Source organism: Dermochelys coriacea, chromosome 2, assembly GCF_009764565.3.
Source record: "Dermochelys coriacea isolate rDerCor1 chromosome 2, rDerCor1.pri.v4, whole genome shotgun sequence".
Taxonomy (NCBI): domain Eukaryota; kingdom Metazoa; phylum Chordata; order Testudines; family Dermochelyidae; genus Dermochelys; species Dermochelys coriacea.
Window position 1 is genome coordinate 123,358,273 of NC_050069.1, and position 23,222 is coordinate 123,381,494.

General features: G+C 42.3%; 1 protein-coding gene across 2 annotated transcripts; it reads right to left on the reverse strand.

Annotated features, from left to right (window-relative positions):
* Positions 1-979: 979 nt before the first annotated feature.
* On the reverse strand, positions 980-17,072 carry LOC119850512 (serpin B10-like). 2 transcript variants are annotated; one of them, XM_043508402.1, is made up of 8 exons: positions 16,799-17,072; positions 13,765-13,942; positions 10,610-10,726; positions 7,143-7,277; positions 6,621-6,738; positions 5,504-5,646; positions 3,532-3,699; positions 980-2,220 (listed from the first exon to the last, which is right to left on the reverse strand). In XM_043508402.1, the coding sequence occupies exons 1-8, from the start codon at positions 16,864-16,866 to the stop codon at positions 1,816-1,818; spliced, it is 1,332 nt and encodes a 443-aa protein (XP_043364337.1). In that variant the 5' UTR covers positions 16,867-17,072; the 3' UTR covers positions 980-1,815. The 2 variants fall into 2 exon arrangements, with proteins under 2 accessions (XP_043364337.1, XP_043364338.1); XM_043508403.1 differs by lacking the exon at positions 16,799-17,072 and adding an exon at positions 15,077-15,197.
* Between the last annotated feature and the right edge of the window lie 6,150 nt (positions 17,073-23,222).

Sequence of the window (23,222 nt, forward strand, 5' to 3'; positions counted from 1 at the left end):
AAATCTGGGAATAGAAATTGTATGGTGGGCCATGAATGCTCATGAAATTGGGGTTGGGGTGCGTGAGGAGGTGAGGGCTCCGTTTGGGAGTGCAGGCTCTGGGGTAGGGCCAGAAATGAAGAGTTCAGGGTGTGGGGGGGGGCTCCGGGCTGGGGGAGTAGGGTCGGGGGGGAGTGGGTCAGGGCTCCAGCTGGGGGTGCAGACTCTGGGGATGAGGGGTTTGTGGTTCAGGAGGGTACTCTGGGCTGGGATTGAGAGGTTCAGACTGCAGGAGGGGGATCAGGGCTGGGCACGGGCACGGGGAGGAGGATGAGGGCTCCGGCTGGGGGTGCAGGCTTTGGGGTAGAGCTGAGAATGAGGGGTTTGGGGTGGAGGAGGGTGCTCCAGGCTGGGATTGAGGGGTTCAGAGGGTGGGAGAGGGATCAGGACTGCGGCAGGGGGTTGGGACATGGGGAGAGGCTCAGGGGTGCAGGCTCCGGGCGGCGCTTACCTCAAGCGGCTCCCTCCTGGAAGCAATGGCCAGCTTGCTATGCAGAGCCACGGCCAAGCAGTTCTGTGCACTGTCCCATCCGCAGGTGCCACCCCTGCAGCTCCTATTGGCCGCAGTTCCCTGCCAATGGGAGATGCGGGGGCAGCGCTTGGGGTGAGGGCAGGGGGCAGAGCAGAGCCCTCTGGCTGCCCCTACACATAGGAGCTGGAGTAGGGCCCTGCCGCAGTCTCCGGGAGCAACCCCCGACCCTGCTCCCCAGCTGGAATGGTGGAGCATGGCCATGCTGCTGTTTCTGGGAGACACATGGAGCGGCCCCCAACCCTGCTCCCCGGTCGGAGTGGGGAAAGCCCCAGACCCCACTCCCCAGCAGGAGCTCAAGGGCTGAATTAAAATGGCTGGCGGGCCAGATCTGGCCTACGGGCCATAGTTTGCCCAACCCTGCCCTAGTACAATGCTGGCTGAAAGCAAAATTATTACAAAGCAGATGGCTGTAAGAAAAATGCATTTTATTTTTTATAGTTCACACAATTGTTTCTTGTACAGCACTTGCCCATTGGCATGTTATCTGCAGAGGAAACAAAACACTTGCAAGCAGTCTGCAAACTAGAAAAAATGCCAGTAGAAATGTAAAGATTACAAAACATGTACATTCAGTTGGTTTTATTGCATTACCTAGCCATGCCTATGTTAACTCAGTATAATTCATGAGACTGTGGGCCACATCCTCATCTGGTATAATTAGGGGTGGTCCAATCTGCACCTACTGAAGATCTGGCCCTGCTGTTGTACTCTTTGTATGCCTGCACAGGTAATTGATATAGAGAAATACATCTCAGGAATAAAACAAACTTGTTCTTCTGCTTTATAACATAAGAATGTCTCTACTGGGTCAGACCAAAGGTCCATCTAAACCAGTATCCTGTCTTTGGACAGTGGCCAGTGCCAGGTGCCCCAGAAGGAATGAACAGAACAGGTAATAATTAAGTGATCCATCCCCTGTCGCTCATCCCCAGCTTCTGGCAAAATGTATAGTTGTACAGTACTAAGAAAGAGTGCAATTTACAGTCATTTAGAAAGCAATCAGTGCATTTTTATTGTGCTTTTGAGAGTCATAGCCCAATATTATGAAGTCCTCTCACCACATGAACAGATGAGCAAAATTCTTAATAATTTGAATTATTTGTTGTTCCCCAAGCTACAAAGATGAACGAATAATACAGGAAAGTGAAGTAAAATTACCCAAGCTATTTAGACATTTGAGGCATTGTCTTTATGGTACATTCCTGCTGCTGCAAGATCCTGTTTAGCAACAGAAATCTGAGTTTTTACGGGGAGCAGAATCTGCCAAAGAAGAGGATGGTGTTAGTTTTATTGTGCCTGATGAAGAAGAGGAAAGGGTGATCTGCTGCAAACTGAATGGCAGAAATGAGACTTCGTGCTGGCATAGAAGCCGCACTGGCAGCTGCAGCCTCAGTGCCTTCTTCATTGATCTCTACAAAGCACTTGTGAAAAACATTTGACAAAACCAGATCATTTTTCTCAGTCATCCCTCTGAAATCAGCTTGGTTCTGACTGAAGGCATCTCGCATACCCATGCTGCTCAAAGTAGAGTTGAGGTCATAACTCTCTTCCATTTTGATCCTGGGCAGATACACGTCCACTTCAGTTTTCTCCATCATTTCTGAGCTGGTCCATCTGGATAATGTTTCGTATGTCAAGTCTCTTTCTAGCTACAGTTAGTTAAAAAAAGAGAGAATCAAAAATTACACAGTGAAAATGAAACTTCCTTAACGTTTATGTCCTTCACCATCCTGAATGGAGAAACTATAGAGATGGTTTATAAATATAGTGAAGATCACTGAAAAGCTTCTGGCTAGTTTACAGGTGTCTTCTCAACTGTAGAGCAGCGTGTTTTCTTACAGCAGCTTCATGCAGTAACTGGAAGTTCGAACAGACTTTAAAGCCAGAAGGGATGATCATGATAATCTAGTCTGACGTCCTGCACATCATAAGCCACAGAATCATACCCACCTGCTCGTGCAATAGACCCATAATCTCTGGCTGAGTTACTGAAGTCTTCAAACCTTGATTTAAAGATTTCAAGTTACAGAGAATCCACCATTTACTGTAGTTCAAACTAGTAAGTGACCCAGGCCCCATGCTGCAGAGGAAGGTGAAACCCCCCTGGGTCTCTGCCAAACTGACCTGGAGGAAAATTCCTTCCTGACCCCACAAAGTGAATACTTTCAGTGTTGAATATTTGTAGTGTAATAGCAGCAGAGTCCTGGTTTACATGATAGTAACCCAGTTAATTTATTGTTGCATCTGTTGAGCCTCTGGCATTCTAGCTTATCTGCATACAATCTACCAGAAAAGTATGATTGTTAATTAATTACACATATTTGTCACTATTTATTATCTGAGTTGTTCTAATATATATTTTTCCTTATTTAAAATATTGATTGTATGAAAATATATTTGGAAACCCGCCCACCTAGTATTTTTTCAAGAGTGGAGCTGGAAAGGAAAAAAGATGGCATTTCCATCATCCCTTCTTGGAACTGATCCGGTGGACCTTCGCCCTTGCAAAACTCCAATTAAAGTTAATGGGTATCTTGCCAGAGGAAGGGCCCTGCCGGCTCTGGTGTCCTTACAGATTAGTGCTGGGAAATTTGTTTAGTATGAAGTGTTCCCATCTATCCTGGCTTTTTGTCAAGAGTTCCTGTAGTCTCTGGTTTTGCTTGGGCTGAAAGAACTGCCTTTCTTGCAGGATATTGGGGCTTCTGCTTCTAGGACTAGATGACAGTAAGAAGTGCAAAAAACTGTTGGGTCTATGAAAATCTTGTCATAGGTCAATAAAGGCTCAGGTTCTCTGAGTGTTCAACAATGTTTGGGTCTGTCCTTATTTTTTCCTGAGCCAGATCTTTTCACCCGTTCCTAATACAAGAATGTAGCATCACCTACTCTCAGACAGCAGCCATATAGATATTAGGATATAAAAACAATTGAATTCCCCGTATTAATATGATTAATTTCTTTACCATTTCTAGACCAGTGGAGTCATCGTTGATGCTATCTGGTAGCAGTATGAGCATGCTGAGGTCATCATTGACATATGGGAGCTCAACAATGTGGGTGTGCACTTTTTGTATGTAGGTCCAATTAAATTTCCCTCTCTGGATCATCATCTGCACTGGCTTAGTTGTATTCTGCAACAAGGCAAAGGAGAACAAATGTCACTTTTAAAGGATCAGGTGAAAATAATATAATTAAGTATTAATGTTAATTTTTCCTGTGTTACTTATAATGAGTTAGGTTACTAAAAAGTGATACTTCACAGAACCAATTTATTTGTCACTATTTATGCTGATATTTCAACCTCTCAGTTTTGATACTGAGATTATGTCTGCACAGCAGTTTAAACCCAGGTTTGAGCCCGGGCTCAAGGCAACCCCCACTTGCATCCACACTGTAAATGTGCTAACCCAAGGCTCAGACCTAAGGTCCCACGATCCTGCAGGGCTGGAGGGCCCCAGCCAGTGTTTAACTGGGACCGACCCCTGTGTGCACATGGCCTTCACTTGACTCGGAACCCAGAAGTCCTCCAGATGTATCCCAGAGTTCCTAGTGCAGAGAAGCAGGCAGTGAAAGCAGTGGCTGGAAGTGCCATTACTGCCTGGCTGAGCCTGGTCCCACTTCCTTGCTGTTGCGTGGAGCTTGCCCGGAGCAGGGAGCAAAGCTGACAAGCAGAAGCTGGCTCCCAGTCACTGGGATGTTGGGGGTCATCCCTCCTTGACTGTGCTGAGCCAAGAGCTCTGCTGCTCCTCCTCCCTGGAGGGCAGCGTTTGATCCCAATCTGCTCTCTGTCCCTTGCTCTAAAGTCCCCCCGCCCTCCCTGGAGCTGCATCTGCAGGGGTGCAGCGAGCACTGTGAGGGTGGTGAGTGGGAGCTAGCCCCAGAACTTTCTCACAGCCCCCTGGGGATCCCTGGTCCCTGCCTCGCGGGGTGCAGCAGGTGCAGGGATAAGGAATCCCCACAGGGTGCTGGAGCACACTGCACCCCGGCCATGAGGGTGCACTTCGCCACTCCATAGCCAGCAGCAGCCAGGCTTGGGGGAGGGGGGTGTTTTTCTTCAGGTACCTTCATTTTATGTCAAACTTCAAAACAAACAGACAAGAATAAATAAAAATGCAACTAAAGAAAACCACCTTCACTGAGCTTCTCATTTTAAAAATTAAGAATTGAAAAGTTTCATTTCAATAGTTTGACAGCCCTGGAGACCTATGTCCTAATTCTCCTCAGTACAGGTGCACTTGGGCATTTTCCTGCCAATGTAACTCAGCCTAGAGCTGGAGAGCACAATTCTGAGATTAGAAGGTAGTTCAGTAAAAGCCTGCTCAAACTGCAGTCATTCTACTGAGACAGCCACCAAAGGAGCTCATTATGCAGTTTATGTATCCTGTGCGCCTATGGGCTCCTGAGTCCCATCAGTAGCACCCTCACAGTTAGGAAACTGGGTGGGCAATAGGCTACAGTGTCAACATTGGAGGGTGGGGAGCACTAGGCACCTTGGGATATGTTTACTTTGACTCTGGTCTCTGCACTGCAGTGTGGGTCCCAGAGTCCTAGGTTCAAGCACTGGTCAGAAAATTCTTAACCTAGGGTTAAAATGCAATGTAGACACTCAAGCCGAGGGTTCCCTGACACAGGTGAGCTGACTTGAGTCCCACTAACCCTAGGTGGACATTGCTGTGTAGACACAGCCTGAGAACAGACCTGAACCCTAAGTTTCACTTCTGTGTATTGTCAGTTCTGTGTTGGTTGCACTGAGTGCGCTGTTTGAATTGCAGATACTACAGGGGAATGCTTATGATTTAATTAAAACAACTCTGACACCCTGACGATTTAGAGACTGGCAGGCTTGTGAAAATGGAGGGATTGAGGTCTCTCCCTAGTTTTTCTCTCTATTCCAGCCCACTAGCATTTATGACATTTCATGGCTTAGTCACATACCTTGTTCACTCTGAAAGGTTGTTCCTTTGTAAATCCATCTTTAAATTTCTTTGCCCAGTTTCCTTTGAAGTAGAGGGCATTGACTAGGACCAGCTTGGTGAGTGAATCAACAGAGTTCACAGGCAATAGCGCTTGGATTTTACCTTTAGGAAATAGTGACACAGTCATATATTTTGTGCAGCTTTTCTGCTTGGAGCAAATGTAGAAATTGAGTTTTGGAATATGTGCTATTGAGACCATACTTGTAGAACAGCTTTCTGTCTTAAGAGACTATTGTGAAATATCCTCAAACACTGGGCTGGCCTCTGTGGTCCCCTTCAGTGACTTTGCTCTACTCAGGCTTCCTCTTGCTAGTAATAACCCTGATTTATAATCTTAATCTACGTTCCTCCCATGGACAAAGAAAGAAGACTGAAGAAAAAAGGAAGAGGGGGGGATGTGTCAAAATAAAAAAAATCTGGTGTTGCCTCCAAGAGAGGAAACTAATTTTGTGTGAGGCTCATAGATAAAAGTACAATATAAAGATATAAGAGGCTCAGAGTTTATCACACTGGCTGCAGAACCTCAACCTGGTGCTGAAACATCTTCACCCCTTTGTATTTTTGGAAGAGAAAAGGCCTACAATCCCCTCTGAGGAATTTCAGCATAATGTACTCTGTCGTACTGTTTCATGACACTGTTTATAACAGGAAATGAACCTCTCGAACATGCTGCATGGAATCCCATCAAAATGAAACACATTTTGCTATGTAAATATAAATATTTGTATCAGGGCCAACACTGTGGTATCTTATTGCCTTCAAACACATGAAGGTTAAATTGTTATCATAAATATTTGTGCAACTGGAAAGCAGTAGTCATCAGTGTTTTCTTTTGTGGTGTGAGTAGTATTATAACTGAAAGGGAATGTCATTTTGGATTTGGTGTTACTGAACTTTCAAATGTAGTTAGCTGCCTACTCCAACTGGGGCAGTGAGGCAGCAGCCATTTTGTGTTTCAGTTCAAATACAGACTGTAACAGAATGAATCAACATTTTCTCTCTCCCCTCAAACAATTTAGGGTGGGAAAATATATGATGTCTCTTTGTAAATGGTGAAAGAACAGTCCTGAGCTCACCTTCAGTCTGGCGTTCAACACTGGAATTGATCTCTCTTCTGACTTCTTCTGCTGCTCTCATGAAATCAACAGCTCGTGGCTCTGTGTGGTAATATTTTTTAATCGATTGTAAATATTCCTTCAAGGCAAGAGAGAGACAAGTCTTACATATTATTTGGCAATATATCTATGCCAACTACTGCCAAATAGAAAAGAGAGTTCATGTTATGACATAGTTTACTAGGTGCATAAAGCTCTGTCTTCACAGAAGCAAAATATTTTTAGTTATATATGTTATCAATCATCTATGAATGTTCATGTTTAGATACAGTCCAGTCCAGAAAAGCAAATTTAAAAATCCCTGTAATCTTGATATGAGTATCTACAAAGAGTTAGTGGGAAATAAATCTTAAAGAATAATAAACCATTTTGCAAATGTAATTGAAATATTTGCATTTAGGTCTTGTATGGTTTGTTGACATAGACCAATCATAAAGATGAATTGTATCCCCATTGCACAGATAGATGAACTGCTTCACTTACTTTATTGAAAGGTGATGATTTCTCTCCATATAACTGGTTGACACTTTTAAGCAGGTAATTTTTAGTGGGTTGGTTAATTTCAGAGCTAAGTGCCTGAAACCCTACATGGATGTTGCTTGAGTTCTCCAGATTGTCCTTGAAAGAAGGAAGAAATATTCTGGTTATTTATCTGCGATTTCTAGGGCAAGTGATTCAGAACTTCTAATATCATATATTGCACATAGCTCAACTGGTGACAGTTGCATGTAATATCCTGTACAGTTACTGAAGTAATTTTTTGTGAACTGTGTATTGATATGAATGAGGGGCACTAAACCGATCAGTAAAATCTCCAGACAGTGGACACTGTGTGAAAAGAGGGAGCTCTGTAATACACTGAAATATAAAGTTATCTAGAGAGATTATTAAAAAACAAAGCATACGCATGGAGACAGTAATAGTACAGGTTCAGCACAGTGCATGGAAACTTAGCTATATGATGCCCATTAGCTTTTATGAAAGTCACATAACCAAAAATTCCCATATATCACATTGAAAGTTTGCCCCAAAATGTGTAGAACTAGTGATTCCAATATTGGCAGATATTGTTAGTTTGAAAACTGTTTGCATTGTTGCACATGAAGCAGGTAAAATTATGTCGTCAACTTATTTAAGGAAGTTAAGCAGGGAGTCAGTAATTTGGGGCACAGTTTTGCAAGGTACTTATTACCTATGGGAGTTAAGAATATATGAAGATAGGAATGGTCACACTGGATCAGAGCAATAATCCATCTAGCCCAGTATCCTATCTTCTGACAGTGGCCAGTGCCAGATGCTTCAGAAGGAATGAACAGAATTTATTGAGTGATCCATCCCCTTTCATTCAGTACCAGCTTCTGGCAGTCAGAGGTTTAGGGAAACCCAGAGCATGGGGGTCACGTCCCTTACCATCTTGGCTAACTGCCATTGATGGACCTATCCTCTATCCTCCATGAACTTATCTAATTCTTCTTTGAACCCAGTTATATTTTTGGCCTTCACAACATCCCCTGGCAACAAGTTCCGCAGGTTGACTGTGTGCTGTATAAAGAAGTACTCCCTTATGTTTGCTTTAAACCTGCTTAAAATGATATTAATATCATTGGATCACTCCTTGTTCTTGGGATCTGTGAAGGGGTAAACAACATTTCCTTATTCTCTTTCTCCATACCATTCATGATTTTAAGGGCCTTTATCATATCCCCCCTCAGCCATCTCTTTTCCAAGATGAACTGTCTCTGTTTTTTTAATCTCCCCTTTTATAGAAGCTGTTCCATACCCTTAAGCATTTGTGTTGCTATTCTCTGTGGCATTTCTGGCATTATGTAATTTTCTGTCATATTATCTATCCTATTCCTATTGGTTTCTAACATTGTTTTTTCACTGTCTACACACTCAGCAGATGTTTTCAGAGAACTAGCCAGAATGACACCAAGATCCCTTTCTTTAGTGATAACAGCTACTTTAGACACCATAATTTTGTATGTATACCTGGGATTAGTTTTCTGATGTGCATTACTCTGCATTTCTCAACATTGAATTTCATCTGCCATTTTCTTGCCCAGTCACCCAGTTTTGTGAAATCCTTTTGTAATTCTTTGCAGTCAGCTTTGAACTTAATTATCTTGAGTAATTTTGTATCATCTGCAAACTCACTGTTTATCCCTTTCCCCCCCGCCGAGATCATTTATAAATATGTTGAACAGCACTGGTCCCACTACAGATACTCAGGTGACCCCGCTATTTACCTCTCTCCACTGTGAAAACTGAAAACTGGTTATTCCTACCCTTCATTTCCTGTCTTTTTAACCAGTTACTGTTTCATGAGAGAACCTTCCTTCTTATCCCATGGCTGCTTACTTTGCTTAAGAGCCTTTGCTGAGCGACCTTGTCAAAGGCTTTCTGAGAGTCCAAGTATGCTATATCCATTGGATCATCCTTATCAACATGTTGTTGACCCCTCAAAGAATTCTAATAGATTGGTGAGGCATGATTTCCTTTTACAAAAGCTGTGTTGACTCTTACAACATATTATGTCTGACCATTCTGTTTTTTACTATAATTTCAACCAATTGGCCTGGTACTGAAGTTAGGTTTACCAGTCTGTAATTGCCAGGATCACCTCTGGAGTCTCTTTAAAAAATGGTGTTGAGGTAAAACTACAGGAAATACAATCCATTAAACTTACTATAGAAAATAAATTAGAAAAATAAAGATCTTATCAATGTTCAAAAACTGCATTGTGGCTCAGAATTTGGGAGCCTAGTACATCCATGCCCTACAAGCATATGACAATGAAGGATGTATGAAACAATTTTAAATTTCTAAACACTCAGAAAGTTCCCTCAGCCCCACCTGCAGCACTTCCATAACCTTAAAACAATGATATGCTGTTGCAAACAGTATGAGCTATGATTGCTAACAGATAGGGAGCAGTTAGATCTAGACACTGGGCTTTACGCCAGTCTGTATGGTGAGCTCCTACTGGCAGAAAGTAAACCCCTTCTCCACCAGTGAGGGCTTTGGCTTGCCAGCAAAGCCCAGAAAGTAGGTGGTGTTGGCCAGGAAGAGTTTGGCTGTCAAATGTGCTGATTAATTAACACTCTTGACCATCATCTGCTGTCAGGGAGTCTGTATAGCCAGCCACACTTTAAAGGTGCTGAACTGTAAGGTACGGAGTTAGTGAAAAGACCATCTCTCCTCCACAATGGGGGAATCCTACCAGAGATGCAGCAGCCCCTATTGGCACAGGGGGTTGTCATTTGCTCTCCCTTGCACCAAAAATGATGAATCAAGAACACTATAATGACTATAAAGGACTTGTCAGGGTGCCACAGAAATATTCTCTAACATGATTTTTTATGCCCATTTTCATCCAGCACAGTAATTTGATCTATATCAGAACATTTCAGCACAGCAGTGTATTTCTATAGCATTGTTATGGGGAAAATCTCTTCCTCTCAAAATCTCACAGGCATGTCTCTTGTATGAGCTAATAATATCTTAATTTCACCCAGCACTGCATTTACATGTGTGAGAGCAGCCCTGGTGCTGTTGTAAACAGGGATCATGTCTTTAAGAGTACAGAGCACACTTCAATATTCAATTACTAGAAATTTAAACAACAAGAAGAAAGGAAAAACCCACAAATTAAAAAAAGAGAAAGGCAAAGAAACAGAGAATGGTTGCAACTCTGCGGAGTCCCTCAAATGAGGAAATACAAGTCACACCTTCTGCAATTTACATAAAAGGGAAGGGTCTCTCTCTTGTTGTATCAGGGACAATATTACAGGAGGAAACCTCTCAGAATACTGTACTCATTCATTGTGTACATTTAACAGGAGAAAGACAAACCAAAGTAAATTCAAACATGGAAGGAAAGGTAGTCTAAAAAAGAAGGGAACATGCCTATAACCTGGACACCTTTGACATGTGTTTTGGTGAGTTACCTTTTTAACACTGATACACGGATTTGATAGAAGCTCCTCCATTTTGAAATAGGCTCGTCGTGGTTTTATGGTTGTGATGTCAACTCCAGCTCCTCCAACTTTGTTAAAGTGAAGAACCTACAATGAGAATTGCGAACAGAATAGATGCAGTGAGAGATAGATCACTGTATATGTAAGACCTTATGGTTAAAGCAGAAGACTTGTGGTCAGCAGACATGGATCTTGGTTCTGTTCTTACCTCTGCCCCTGACTTGCTGTGTCACTTAGGGTACGGCTAGACAGTAGTTAAACACCTGTGGTTGGCAGGGTCAGCTGACTTGGGCTTGCAGAGCTTGGGTTGCAGGACTGTAAAATTGTGGTGTAGGCATTGGGGCCTGGGCTGGAGCCTGAGCTCTGGGAGGAACCCTGTAAGGGGGAAGGATCCCAGAATGTGGGCTCCAGTCCGAGCTTGAACAGATCTTTTATTCCAGTTTCTGCCTGACTTAATAGTGTGTGGAACACTATCTCTGGCCCTCCGATGAGCATGCTATAAACGCACCATAGCTATCAACTTTCTAGGAACCAGAAGTATAGCAGCAGCATCCAAAATGTGTAACAGCAAGCTAACATATGTGTGGGTCAGTGAAATGCTATGCAGCATTGGGCGGGGGGGTTTATGTCTTAGAGCCAGGAGCAGATGGTTTAAGGGGGATGAGGTAGGTTTGGTGAAAGGGGTCATTGGCCTCAGGGGCAGAGGAGGGGGGAGTGTCTACGTCTGAGCTATGTGGAGTCTGGGGGAGGTCTTGCCCCGTGAAGGAGGGAGGGTTGGGAAGGCAGGCCTCTCAGAGGTGGAGGGGGCAGAACTTTAAGCACAGTGACAGGGCAGTGCACCTCACAGACAGCAGCTTGGTGTACCTGTCTCTCTCTAGGATCCTAGCCACAGTCCTCTTGTAATAATTGGGCCTCCCAAATTATCCTAATTGTGAGCTCAACTGTGAAAAGTGAGTGAGAGCTTGTAAAGTGTCCAATAACCTATAGAATTTGATAGGAAAAGTTGCAAAAGGGAGACAAACTGAATTAGTCCCAACAAAAAGATCCACTCCTGCAACTCAAGGACTGTGTTAAGATCATGCCTCAAAGACAAGAAAAGTGGGGACTGGAAATAAGTGGACCAAAACTGGCGTGTCAGATATTAGGTTAACTGTCAAACAAAATAATAAGGGATGGTGCATAGACGACTCATGCCTGAGGAGGGGGCACACAATGTAATGGGGGGGACACATGACCACTCCACCCATCGCCTCTGGGAAGAACTTCAAGCCCCACCTCCCTGGGCCAGGACAGCCAATTCTGCCAGCTCCTGGGAGTCTGGGGACGCAGGAACAGGGAGCATGAGCTGGAGTCCTGCCCTTCCCCTCCTCCAGTCATGTTTCCAGCTCACTCAGCCACTGTCCCCGGTAGCCAGGTCCAGACAGGGAGCGGAGCGGGGGGTGGGGGGGGCTGCTGCTACCACCGCCTCCCCAGCCAGGTTCTCAGGCAGACAGTGATCCTGAGTGGAGTCAGCTGGCATGAGAAGTGGCTCCATCCCATCCCTTCAGCTCCCTGCCTGGCCTGGGCTTTGTGGGGGAGGAGCCGAGCGAGCTGGAAGTGCCCAGGGAGAGGCACAGAAAGAGAAGGACAGAGCCACCCTCCCTTGCCCACAGGCTGAACAGAGCAAGCCCTTCATGGGCAGCTCGGTACTCGCCGAACCAGGGCAGGGGCCCATGCCTCTGAGTGCCCCCGCCCCCTGCTACGCTTCGCCTATGGGATGGGGTAGTCCACCCTTCACTCCCTCTTGGGGTTCTTAAAGAAAAGAGCCTTTGGGACTGGGAGGGGAAGGCAGATGGATGTGATCGCCGACTGACTGAAAGAAAAGAGAAGGGGACGGAATGAATGTCACCATCACAGCTGCCACCCCTCTGTCTCCTGGGACCCCAGGATCTAACATGACACCATTGCACCTTTTTCTTCTTATTCCTGAAAGATGTCCTGACCAGACTGGGCCAAGAAAGAGGGACCCAAGTGACCTCGCCACCTCCACTGTCTCCAGCTGAATCCCAAACACCACCTAAGATTTAAGACAGTCTCTTTCTCACCCCCATTCACACTCTTTTTGTGTCCTTTTCCTTCCCCATCTTATTTCTTCTCTGACCAACCAGGACTGCATGTTTTGCAACACTGCTGTAAACCTGAGGCCAGAAAGGCATCTAAAAGCCAAGCCCAAAACAGCTTGATAGTTATACAATTTTTCCTGGTCTCCAAGTAGCTGACAAGATCATGTGATGTGCCTGTGTTTCTCCAGCAGTGAGGTTTCAAGTGAGAGTCAAAGGCAGAGACAGTAGTTGCATATTCTATCTTTGCTGTTCTTTTCTTTCCCCTTTTGTGTGTGTTTGTCTTGTTTTGCCTTCTAGGAAAGAAGATTACACTTTAACAACAGCAACAATGCCAGCTCAAGTTCATTTCAGCAAACTTCTCTTTTCCCCAGATGGACAGTTCGGGCATGTCTCCACTGCTATGATCGCTCTCCCGTCAACTCAGGCACTCCACTGGAATGAGAAGATTAATGTAAACTGACCAGAGAGTGGAGCCAGTCGACCCAGTGCGGTGCAGACATTGCTATGAGTCGACCTAAGGTATGTCAACTCCAGGTACGTTATTCACATAGCTGGAGTTGTGTAACTTATGTCGACTTACCCCCTGTAGTATAGACAAGGCCTTAATGTCATCTTTAACACCATCTAAAAGGCTGTCAGACTAGGGGAGGTTTTGTCTTCAGCTAAAGGGAAACAGAACAAGGGATGTTGTTAAAATAAAAGCCTTTTTAAATATATTAACTATTGTTCCTTCTTTTCTGTATTTTTAATAAAAGGTTTAAAGGAGTTTTAGTGGTATGTTTGCCATGGTACCAAGCTGGCTGTAGTCTCTCTATACCAACCTCCAAACCTTGTTTTAAATTGTTTGATGTTGGACAGCGACAGGATCATGGTAACAAATTTGACTTTCGGCCCTTATATTCAATCTAAATTAATACAGCAGTCCCTCACCCACATCAATAAGCACCAGCTGAGGTACAATGCATGTTACTCAATAGTAGCAGCATTCCTCAAAAGCTGACATTCTCTATAGTCCCAACTCACCTCTGCCATCTGATCTGCAGTGTTACCTTTGGCTCCGAGGTACACAGTGGCCAGGGTAGTTGAAATACTCCAAGGGGAAAACAAGATATTTGTGTTGGTTTGTGTCTTACACTTATGTTTGAAAAGGTCGAGGGCAAAACCAGTGTTTGCTACATTCAGAGCTTCCATAATTTGAAACCTGGAAAGTGAGAGGAAAAGAAAATACATCTTCAGCTGGCAGCTCATTGCATAATACTGGCGATTGCTGCCCAACCCTGTTTCCTACTGAAGAAATTAAAGCGGTCTGAAAGTTTCTCAGGTGCAGCTACCCTGAGAGCTAAGCTTTTCAGTGCAGGCAGCTAAATAGTCATTTGGACCTTAGTATGTGCCACATGTCTGTGTTAAAACATATTTCCCTCACTTTAGTTATTTCATAGAGACCCTCTTATGTTTGAAGCTTTTTCTTTTCAAAAAGGCCTCTGACAGAATATATTGATTCTACTTATAGATGTGACAAGAAGATACCTTGTGGCAATGAGTTCTGCATGCTTATTACATATTGTATAAAATATTTTGTTTTTAACTGAAGGAAGCTCTAGGAGTTGAAGGAACACATTTCAGCCACTCAGGAGTCTACAGGCTGCTCACTTCAGTCATCTGCTATCTGGTTTCAGAGTAGCAGCCTTGTTAGTCTGTATTCGCAAAAAAGAGAAGGAGTATTTGTGGCACCTTAGAGACTAACAAATTTATTTGAGCATAAGCTTTCGTGAGCTACAGCTCACTTCATCGGTGGAAAATACAGTGGGGAGATTTACACACACACACACACACACGAAACAATGGGTTTTATCATACACACTGTAAGGAGAGTGATCACTTAAGATGAGCTATTACCAGCAGGAAGGAGGGGGGAAAGGAGGAAAACCTTGTGTAGAGATAATCAAGGTGGGCCATTTCCAGGAGTTAACAAGAACGTCTGAAGAACAGTGGGAGGTGGGGTGGGGTGGGGAGAGAAATAACATGGGGAAATAGTTTTACTTTATGTAATGACTCATCCACTCCCACTCTCCTTACAGTGTGTATGATAAAACCCATTGTTTCGTGTGTGTGTGTGTGTAAATCTCCCCACTGTATTTTCCACCGAATGCATCCGATGAAGTGAGCTGTAGCTCACGAAAGCTTATGCTCAAATAAATTTGTTAGTCTCTAAGATGCCACAAGTACTCCTTTTCTCATCTGCTATCTGTTATTCATGGTGTATGATTGGCCATCTAAATTGCATCTAATTTTCTACTCCTTGATTACACTGTGTATAGTGAATATTCTGTTTCACCTGTGAAATAGGTAGATGCACACAGAACAGCTCCTTGTTTATAACAGAAGAAAGAAGGAGAACTAAGTAAAATTGAATGGTAATAAGTTTAAAGCAATAAAGGAAAAAACTGTACACAATGCAGAAATTTACCCATGGAATTCATTACCACAGGTACCATTGAGTCATCAAGAACTTAGTAGGAGTCAAGAGAGAATTAGATGGTTAATGGCTAATGAGAATATTAACTAGTTACTTTAGCTATGATAAAAATATTATAAGGGTTAACCCCTCATGGTTCATTGTATATGCCTGCAACTAACTGGGTTAGGCTAGGCTTCCTCAATTGCAAGTTATTCCATAGTTGGCCACCATGGGACTTCTTGCACCTTCCTCTGCAGCATCTGGTATTAGCCACGGCTAGAGACAGGATACTAAACTAAATGAACCATTGATACAATCGTTTGTGGCAATTCCAATGTTCCTGTTTGTGCAAACAAAAGTCCTTTGACTTGTATGTTTGTAAAGAGTGAATAAATCAGAAAAAAAACATGGTCAAATTGATCATCCATTCAGAAAACATACAAATGTTTCTGAACACTTTGCTATATTCAGTGAGCTAGACTGCCAACTACTATATGTCAAATACCATGTATTCCTTTCTTGTCTTTCAGAAAACTCCTGAAATCCTATCCCTTCTGTGAAACATTCCAGCTGTAACGATCTGTAGTCACTCTGACTTTATTCAGTATTTTATTTTTCTGCATGATACTCATGCATGTCATTAGATTTCCATCTCTTGAGGGCAAGGATTCCTTTTGGGGTGTGTGTGGGGAGGAGGTAGATTACAAATATACGCCCTATTACTATTTATTATTTGTATTACCCTTTACAGCCCCAGATATGGAGCAGGACCCCACTGAGCTAGGTAAAGCACAAATACTGAACAAGACAGTCCAGACCCCAGACAGTTTCCAATCTAAGTAAGTACTATTTTGATGTAAATAACATTAGAATACAGTAACTTTAACATATACACAGGTCCGTACTCTATCCTGATTAACACATCACTCAGTGGAGTTGTATAAAATGTAAGTAGGCTTGGAAGGATTAGATTTTTATCAGTAAACATCGAGTTCACCGTACACACAAACTGATGAAAAAAATATTTCCATCAATCATAATCAAAATTACACATACTCAAAGAAAGAAAAATGCTGCTTGGGAACATATTAGTGATGTATACTTTTGAATTAGGCTTGTTACAAATGAATTACAAAATGTATAGTAAAAATAAGTATGGTTTGTTGATTTTAAGAATATTTACTTTGTGTATTTAACAGTTTAGAAAGCTTTAACATTTGAGTCTCAACATCTACAGTCATGAAACAATTGTTTGACAACCCCCTCCCCCATTTCACTCAATGGTGACAATTTAAATCCATGCAAATCTAAAAAATACTGAAGTAGACATTTATCCAGCAAAAAATTTTTAAAAATCCAAATTCTGCCAAGTCTAAATGTAAGCCACAACAGAATTTGACCTTCTTGTTTATTTTTCTGCAAGAGATTAAATTAAAGTTAATTCTCTCTTCTAGACAGTGTCTGCTGTCTCGTTAAATATGTTCCTTATTACATTACTTCCATGCAAAGCCCCTCCATGTATACTTTCTATGCATTTACTAACACCACAGTATATCCATGAGAATGAAAATGTGGAACCTATAGAAGTAATTACAATACCTTGTTTTGTTCAAGGATGAAGTCTCACACTCAGCGTCTTTCTTGGGTTTGCTACAATTCACACACATGGTAGGCTGAATATATAGTGTTTCTTTCACCCCTCCAACAGAAAGATTTCCAATGACTCAATGTTACAGTTTAGTTTTGCCGAAAGGGAATATCTCTATGGAAGCACTGAATCATCCCATTAGAGCTGGATGTAAAGGGATGGTGGGAATGATCTCATGTACGGGACTGGCTGCCACATTTTTACCACAGGCATTTCATGGGAACAGGCTAGTAATGACTTGAACCAGCACTACTTGAAACAACTGTTGCTTTGTAATGTGTCGATTTTCACATAATGCAATATCTGATCACTTTCTCCCATGAGGTCATCAGTTAATGACCTGCAAGGGAGGGAGATGGAGAAAGGCCTTGTGACCTTTTTATTGCTCCGTAATGTATGCAGAATACATGGGAGGGTGTATGTCATGGGGTTCAGGGGAATATATATATATTATAAATATTTGCTTTTTCGTATTAGGTACTGTGGTACCTATCGCAGGTGTAAAACTAGAGAAATTATAACATTACAAGAGAGACAAGGGTCAGAGGGTCTGCTGAACAGACAGGGATTTTTCATCTGACTCCCCCCTGTGATTTAAATAGAACAGTTCTCTCTGAGACAAGGGACCTTGCTGGCTACTCCAATGAGTTGTGCTAAGTTGTTTCATCACTTTAGAAGTCCATGCAACTTTAACAACCAACAAGATGGTGACATCCTTCCCCAGGCTCATTCCACAGAAAGCATGAGGCCATATCACACTGCAGAGCATCTGGTGAAGACGCTTTATGCTGCCGGGAGAGGGCGCTCCCATCACCATAAAAAAAACCCCACCTCCATGAGCAGCAGCAGTTCTCCCACTTCATAGTGCTGTGCTCATAAGTGCTTATATCGGTGTAACTTAGGTTGCTCTGCGGGTGGAATACACACCCGAGCGACATAATTTTGCTGACATAAGATATGTCTACACTACAGCCTATGTTAAAGCAAAGGCCACTCTTTATCAATAACTGTTATTAGCCAAAGTGGATGAATAGTATCTAACTTAAAATTCTGTAGATGCAGCAATATTTACTTACCAGGCACTGAATCAATGTAGGTAATTCTGCTGTACATAGGATTTCAAGCTTTGGTCTCCAGGTTGTTTCTCTTTTGACTTCCTCACAATGAGCATAGCATAGGAGGGGGTTCTGTTAGTCTCAGGTGCTGGGGTACTGGTTTGCACTTTGGAAAGTTATAATTGTAACCTGTTTTTGTTTGTCATTTAAGAGACTTAATTTGGCTTGAGTCATCTTGGAAAGCCTTCCCCATTCATTAGGTGAATGACAGATGTACTGGGCCAGTTTCATCCCGTAGTGTAATCAGTGGTGTTAGAGTGAGGATGTTAGATCTTGGGAAATGGTTGTGGGTGCACTGTACATGCACGTGCAGTATAAGGTTAAATTAAAGACTTCTGTGGTTATTCAATATACGGTAATTTCTAAGTAGCCCAATATTTTTAAAGCTGTCTTCTCTTAAATCCTATTCTCGTTACATTTAATCTACAATAAGTGCTTTTTTTAACACAAAATTATACTTAAAAGGACAATATACATTAAATCAGTGTGATGGGATGAGAGATAACAATAAAAAAAATCCTCAAGTTCTTCCATTTACTGAGGTTCTCCAAGGAAAACACAAAACGGAGTAGAAAGTGTGCTGGTGATTTGGTAATTGTGATACTCTTCCTTCTAAACTAATGCTAAATTAAGGCACCAGCATGTTGTTAGAAGACACTGGGTGGGTGGTGCTATCTTTCTGAAGGGATGTAAATGGGAGGCATTGTCCGCTGTGGTCATTCAAGCTTCCATTGTACTCTGTGCAGGACTAATGTTGATCATTTCAGTGACCTGGAGAATTTCCATTTGTGTAATGGCATTCTGCCTACATCTATTCCTCCTGCAATTAATTCAATATTTTTCTTCACTTATTTTTCTAAACTGGTTAGTGTTTTTCTCTCTAATTAAAGAGAGACAAGTTTCTTTCCAAAATTGAGGCAACAGTGCATCTTCTATTATAAGTATTCTTCTCTTGCTCCCTTGTGAGTCTTGTTCAACTTTTTCAGATTGCTCAGGGACTGAAACTTTCCATGGCTGGTTTCTGCCAACAAGTGACTTGGTTTTTGAAAGTTTTGCCAAAATCTGTACAGTTGTTCATGACTCTTATTTGTTTACAGACACATTTATTCCAGTGAGAAATCTTGTTCATGCAGAACTCAGATTAAAATTATTTGGTTAAAATTTAATGTGTTTTGTGGATCTCTGTTGGATCTAAAGAACAAACCATGTTAGAAGGAAATGGACATTGAGTATCTTGAAATATCAAAAGTTTCTTCATGCCGGTTAAGCATAATATCTTTGCTCAGTCAAAATCTTCAAAATTGGCAATGTTTATATGCAGAGGACTCTTCTGTTCAGTTTTTCTGCTTATTCAAAAGCACAATCTAAATTTACTTAAAAACTTTTGGGGAGGGTGCAGTTCATATATAAATTGTACTACTTTGCTAAATATACACACCTTTAGATCTTATATTCACAAAAATGCAGTCCCAGCGATGATGAAGACATAAGCAAGCAGCCTTGAAATTTTCCAGTTGACTTGTAAGGCTAAAAGTATGAGGGGTAACCTGGGTTTCTCTGTAACAAAGCATAGTAACACTGAAACACACTGTGATTAATGATAGGTTTACAGGTAATATTCATGAACAGAAACTTCACTGAGATTCTTTTTATGTCACAGGGTGTGACCTTACGCCAGCTGCCTTGCTGCTGAATCAGAAAATTCTCCACTTCATGTTACATTATTGTAACTGGCTCTAAGAACTTTTTTCTATCCCCATTATTTCTGAAGGAGAATACCAAACAGAAATCAGTTACAACAATGTAGCTTGGTATCAATGAACTGATGTGCAAGAGAAGGGCTCTCTGGGGACCTCTTGTTAAAACTTTTACCTTTTTTTTTAATTAACGCTTCTGAAAACCAAATGATTTTTCCTTTTTGAATGAACCAAATGGCATCAAACAGCTGGTATTTTCCAAATTTCACAGAGAAAGAATACCCCCCACCCCTGGCTTCCCTACATTGTCTTTACCCCCCAGTCTGCTCCTTCAAATTGTGCCCCTTCCTTCACTGTGCCATATTTTCACTATATCTTTCTAGGACAAAGTGTAAACAATTCCAGCAAACATTATTTAATGTGTTCTTAACAAGTGGTCTCCTTCTCTGTTTATGGTTATTAGAACGCACTGCTGTTTTATATGGGGAGAAATTAAATAGTGTAGAGGCTGAAATAGTTGCAGAGTACAGGGGAGGTGCAGGCCTTCTTGAGAGGTGGCTTCTTGCACTGTGCCATACTGACAATGTAGTGTTCAGTACATCTTCGCCAGTTGGGGCTGGACATTCTTCATGCATAGCCTTCAAATATACAACTTACTCTCCTTTCTCTTGCATAATGACAGGTTTCAGAGTAGCAGCCGTGTTAGTCTGTATTCGCAAAAAGAAAAGGAGTACTTGTGGCACCTTAGAGACTAACAAATTTATTAGAGCATAAGCTTTCGTGAGCTACAGCTCACTTCATCGGATGCATTACGATGCATCCGATGAAGTGAGCTGTAGCTCACGAAAGCTTATGCTCTAATAAATTTTTTAGTCTCTAAGGTGCCACAAGTACTCCTTTTCTTTCTCCTTTCTCTCTCCTCTTTCCCTCCACCTCCCCCCATTCTTAGTTAAAAATAGCCCACATCTGTTTACACTTCTGAACAGACCCATATCTTCCTAGAAATGTACAATGATGAAGCACACTTGTTTTCCCTTTCCCACACCTGACAAATATTCAGAGGAACTTGTGTCTGGTTCCCCCCCCTTTTGGGGTGCCATCTGGGACTGGGGTACCACTGAGCTCATCTGACTCACCAGCCTGGGCTCCCTTTCACACTGTGTTGCTGTGATAAGTTGGCAAGCTCTCCAAAGCTTGCTCTTTCACCAGCATACACACAGATAGGGACACACCCAGCTGCAGCTTCACACACAGATGCTGAGATCAGCTCTGCATGGGAAGGCTCAGTAAAGGCACTTCCCAGTTGCTCAGGCACATCCTTCCCTCTGGAGTGTAAACCCAAAATTATACTTGTTCTGCATGGGGAACTGTACTGCATAAGCTCATAAAATTCACCCCCTCCCTCAATGTGGAGAGAAACATGCAACAACTTTCTGCCCCTAGTTATAATTACCACACACTGGTTTTAGACAAAACAAACACAAGTTTATTAACTACAAAAGATAGATTTTAAGTGATTATAAGTAATAGCAAACAGATCAAAGCAGATTACCATAGTAAGTAAACAAACCTGCAAACTGATCTTAACACACTAGATAGGTAGGATATGAATTAGCAAATTCTCACCCTGAGTGATAAGCAGGCTGGCAGACTCTTAAGGCACAACCTTCCGTGGCTTTCTCAGGTTTTCATACACAGCCTAAAAATCCCTCTTGCCTGGTACCATCACCACAGTTCAGTCCTTGCCCCTCAGGTGTTTCCAGGCGTGTTGTTGTAGGGAGAGTGAAGTACTGTCATTGCCCCCCCCCTTTTATATCTTCTTCCCACTTGCTGGAAAGCTCTTTTGCCGTGACCTGGGTCAAAAAAGTTCCCATTGTGTAGTGCTTTTTCTGAGAGATTTCTATTGTACACAGTTCCTGGGGTAACACTTATGCTTGTGTGAATTTCCTGAATGAGCCATTAACATTGTTTGGCCGTTTTACTGTTAAACCTGAAAGGCTGCTTGTGGGTGTTTTAAACCTCACAACATGTTTCAGTAACACACACAGCGCCAAACTTCATAACTTCCCATATGACAATTGCACATACAATCCAATGAGATATAACTGTCTAGCAGATCAAGACTTTTAGAAGGATACCTCACAAGGTATATTTTGTGCAAAACATATCCTAATTACATGACAGTGGTGAATATTGGGATGCCAGGGTATCACAGAGCTTTACTTCCCTTTTGGACTATCAAAGAGGAGTGAGTTAGGATGTTAGAATCTGGCCCAGAGGTCCAATTGCCTATTGAGGGCCCAGTTTTGCAAACACTTGTGCATGCGAATAACTATATTCATGTGAGTAATGTTATTTGTAAGAGCAGGAAAGAACTAGCCGTGAATTTTAAGTTTCCATCATGCAGAAATTTGAAAGTAGAAACCTCCTCAGATTGAAAACAACCAAAGATATTTCTTAATCTTTAGAAAAATGACAAGAAAAATCACCTTTTGATAGAGACTAAGTATAGAAAGCTGCAGCCCAATATCTGACTGGTTCAGAAAGATGTTTGTAGAAAAAACAGACTACTGGTGAATTTGCATGCATTTCTAGCCAAGATACTTGGGGTGGGGGGACTGGTATTCTTGCTTCCTATAGTTTGATTCTCCCACAAAGCAACTGTTACAGCTCTAATTGTGTTTTTAGCACCTGTTCAGAGACTGACCTCCAGTGGCTGACTTGGTTTATCACAGATATGACTTTTCTAGATACTTGCGGCTGAGTACGAGTGCTAAATATGGGAGCTTTCATATCTACATGTAACAACTCGCTAAGAAACACAGTGTTTGCTGCAGGGCCAGCCCACAACATTTTGGCACCTGAGGCAGGGAGCTCAAATGAGACCCCCATACCGACTAGCTTGGGCCAAAACTTTGAAAGGTCTCAATTCTGATTTGTTCCTGTTCTACTCCTCTCATGGTATTGCTCTGCTACCTACCCCTATAAAGGAGAAATAACAACTTCAAATGCCTTGTTCAAAAATTTTAAGAAACACTTAACTTTCAAACGCCTGAACAGCAAATGTAACTTTTCTTGTCTTCATAGTAAACACTGGCATTTTTATCTGTTTGAATAATCAATGTGGTGCTTTCCATGCCTTCTTGATTGCAAAGATTTGAACTGCTTCCTGCTGAAGGTCCACAGTCTGGGCCAACTCATGTTCTGTTGAGATGGTTGCAAGGCCGACCAGCCTCTCCTGTGTCATTGTGAAGCATAGATGTGTTTTTATTAACTGCAGCTTGGTGAAGCTGCATTCTCCACTGACAACTGTTACAGAAAGTGTTAGAAGTATGCGCAGAGCAACAAAAGCATTTGGAAAGAGGGTGGTCATCTTATTTGTGCACATATATTCCAGAACAGCCTTTGGAGTTGATCCTGCTGAAATGTATCTTGAAAGGGCTTTCAGTTCATCACCTAAATCACTTGCATCAATATCGTGCATGTCAACATTGTCTAGTGCCCTGCATTGCTGGTGTAGGTCTTCTTCAGGTATAGTGAAGAGTTTTGGAATATCATACAAC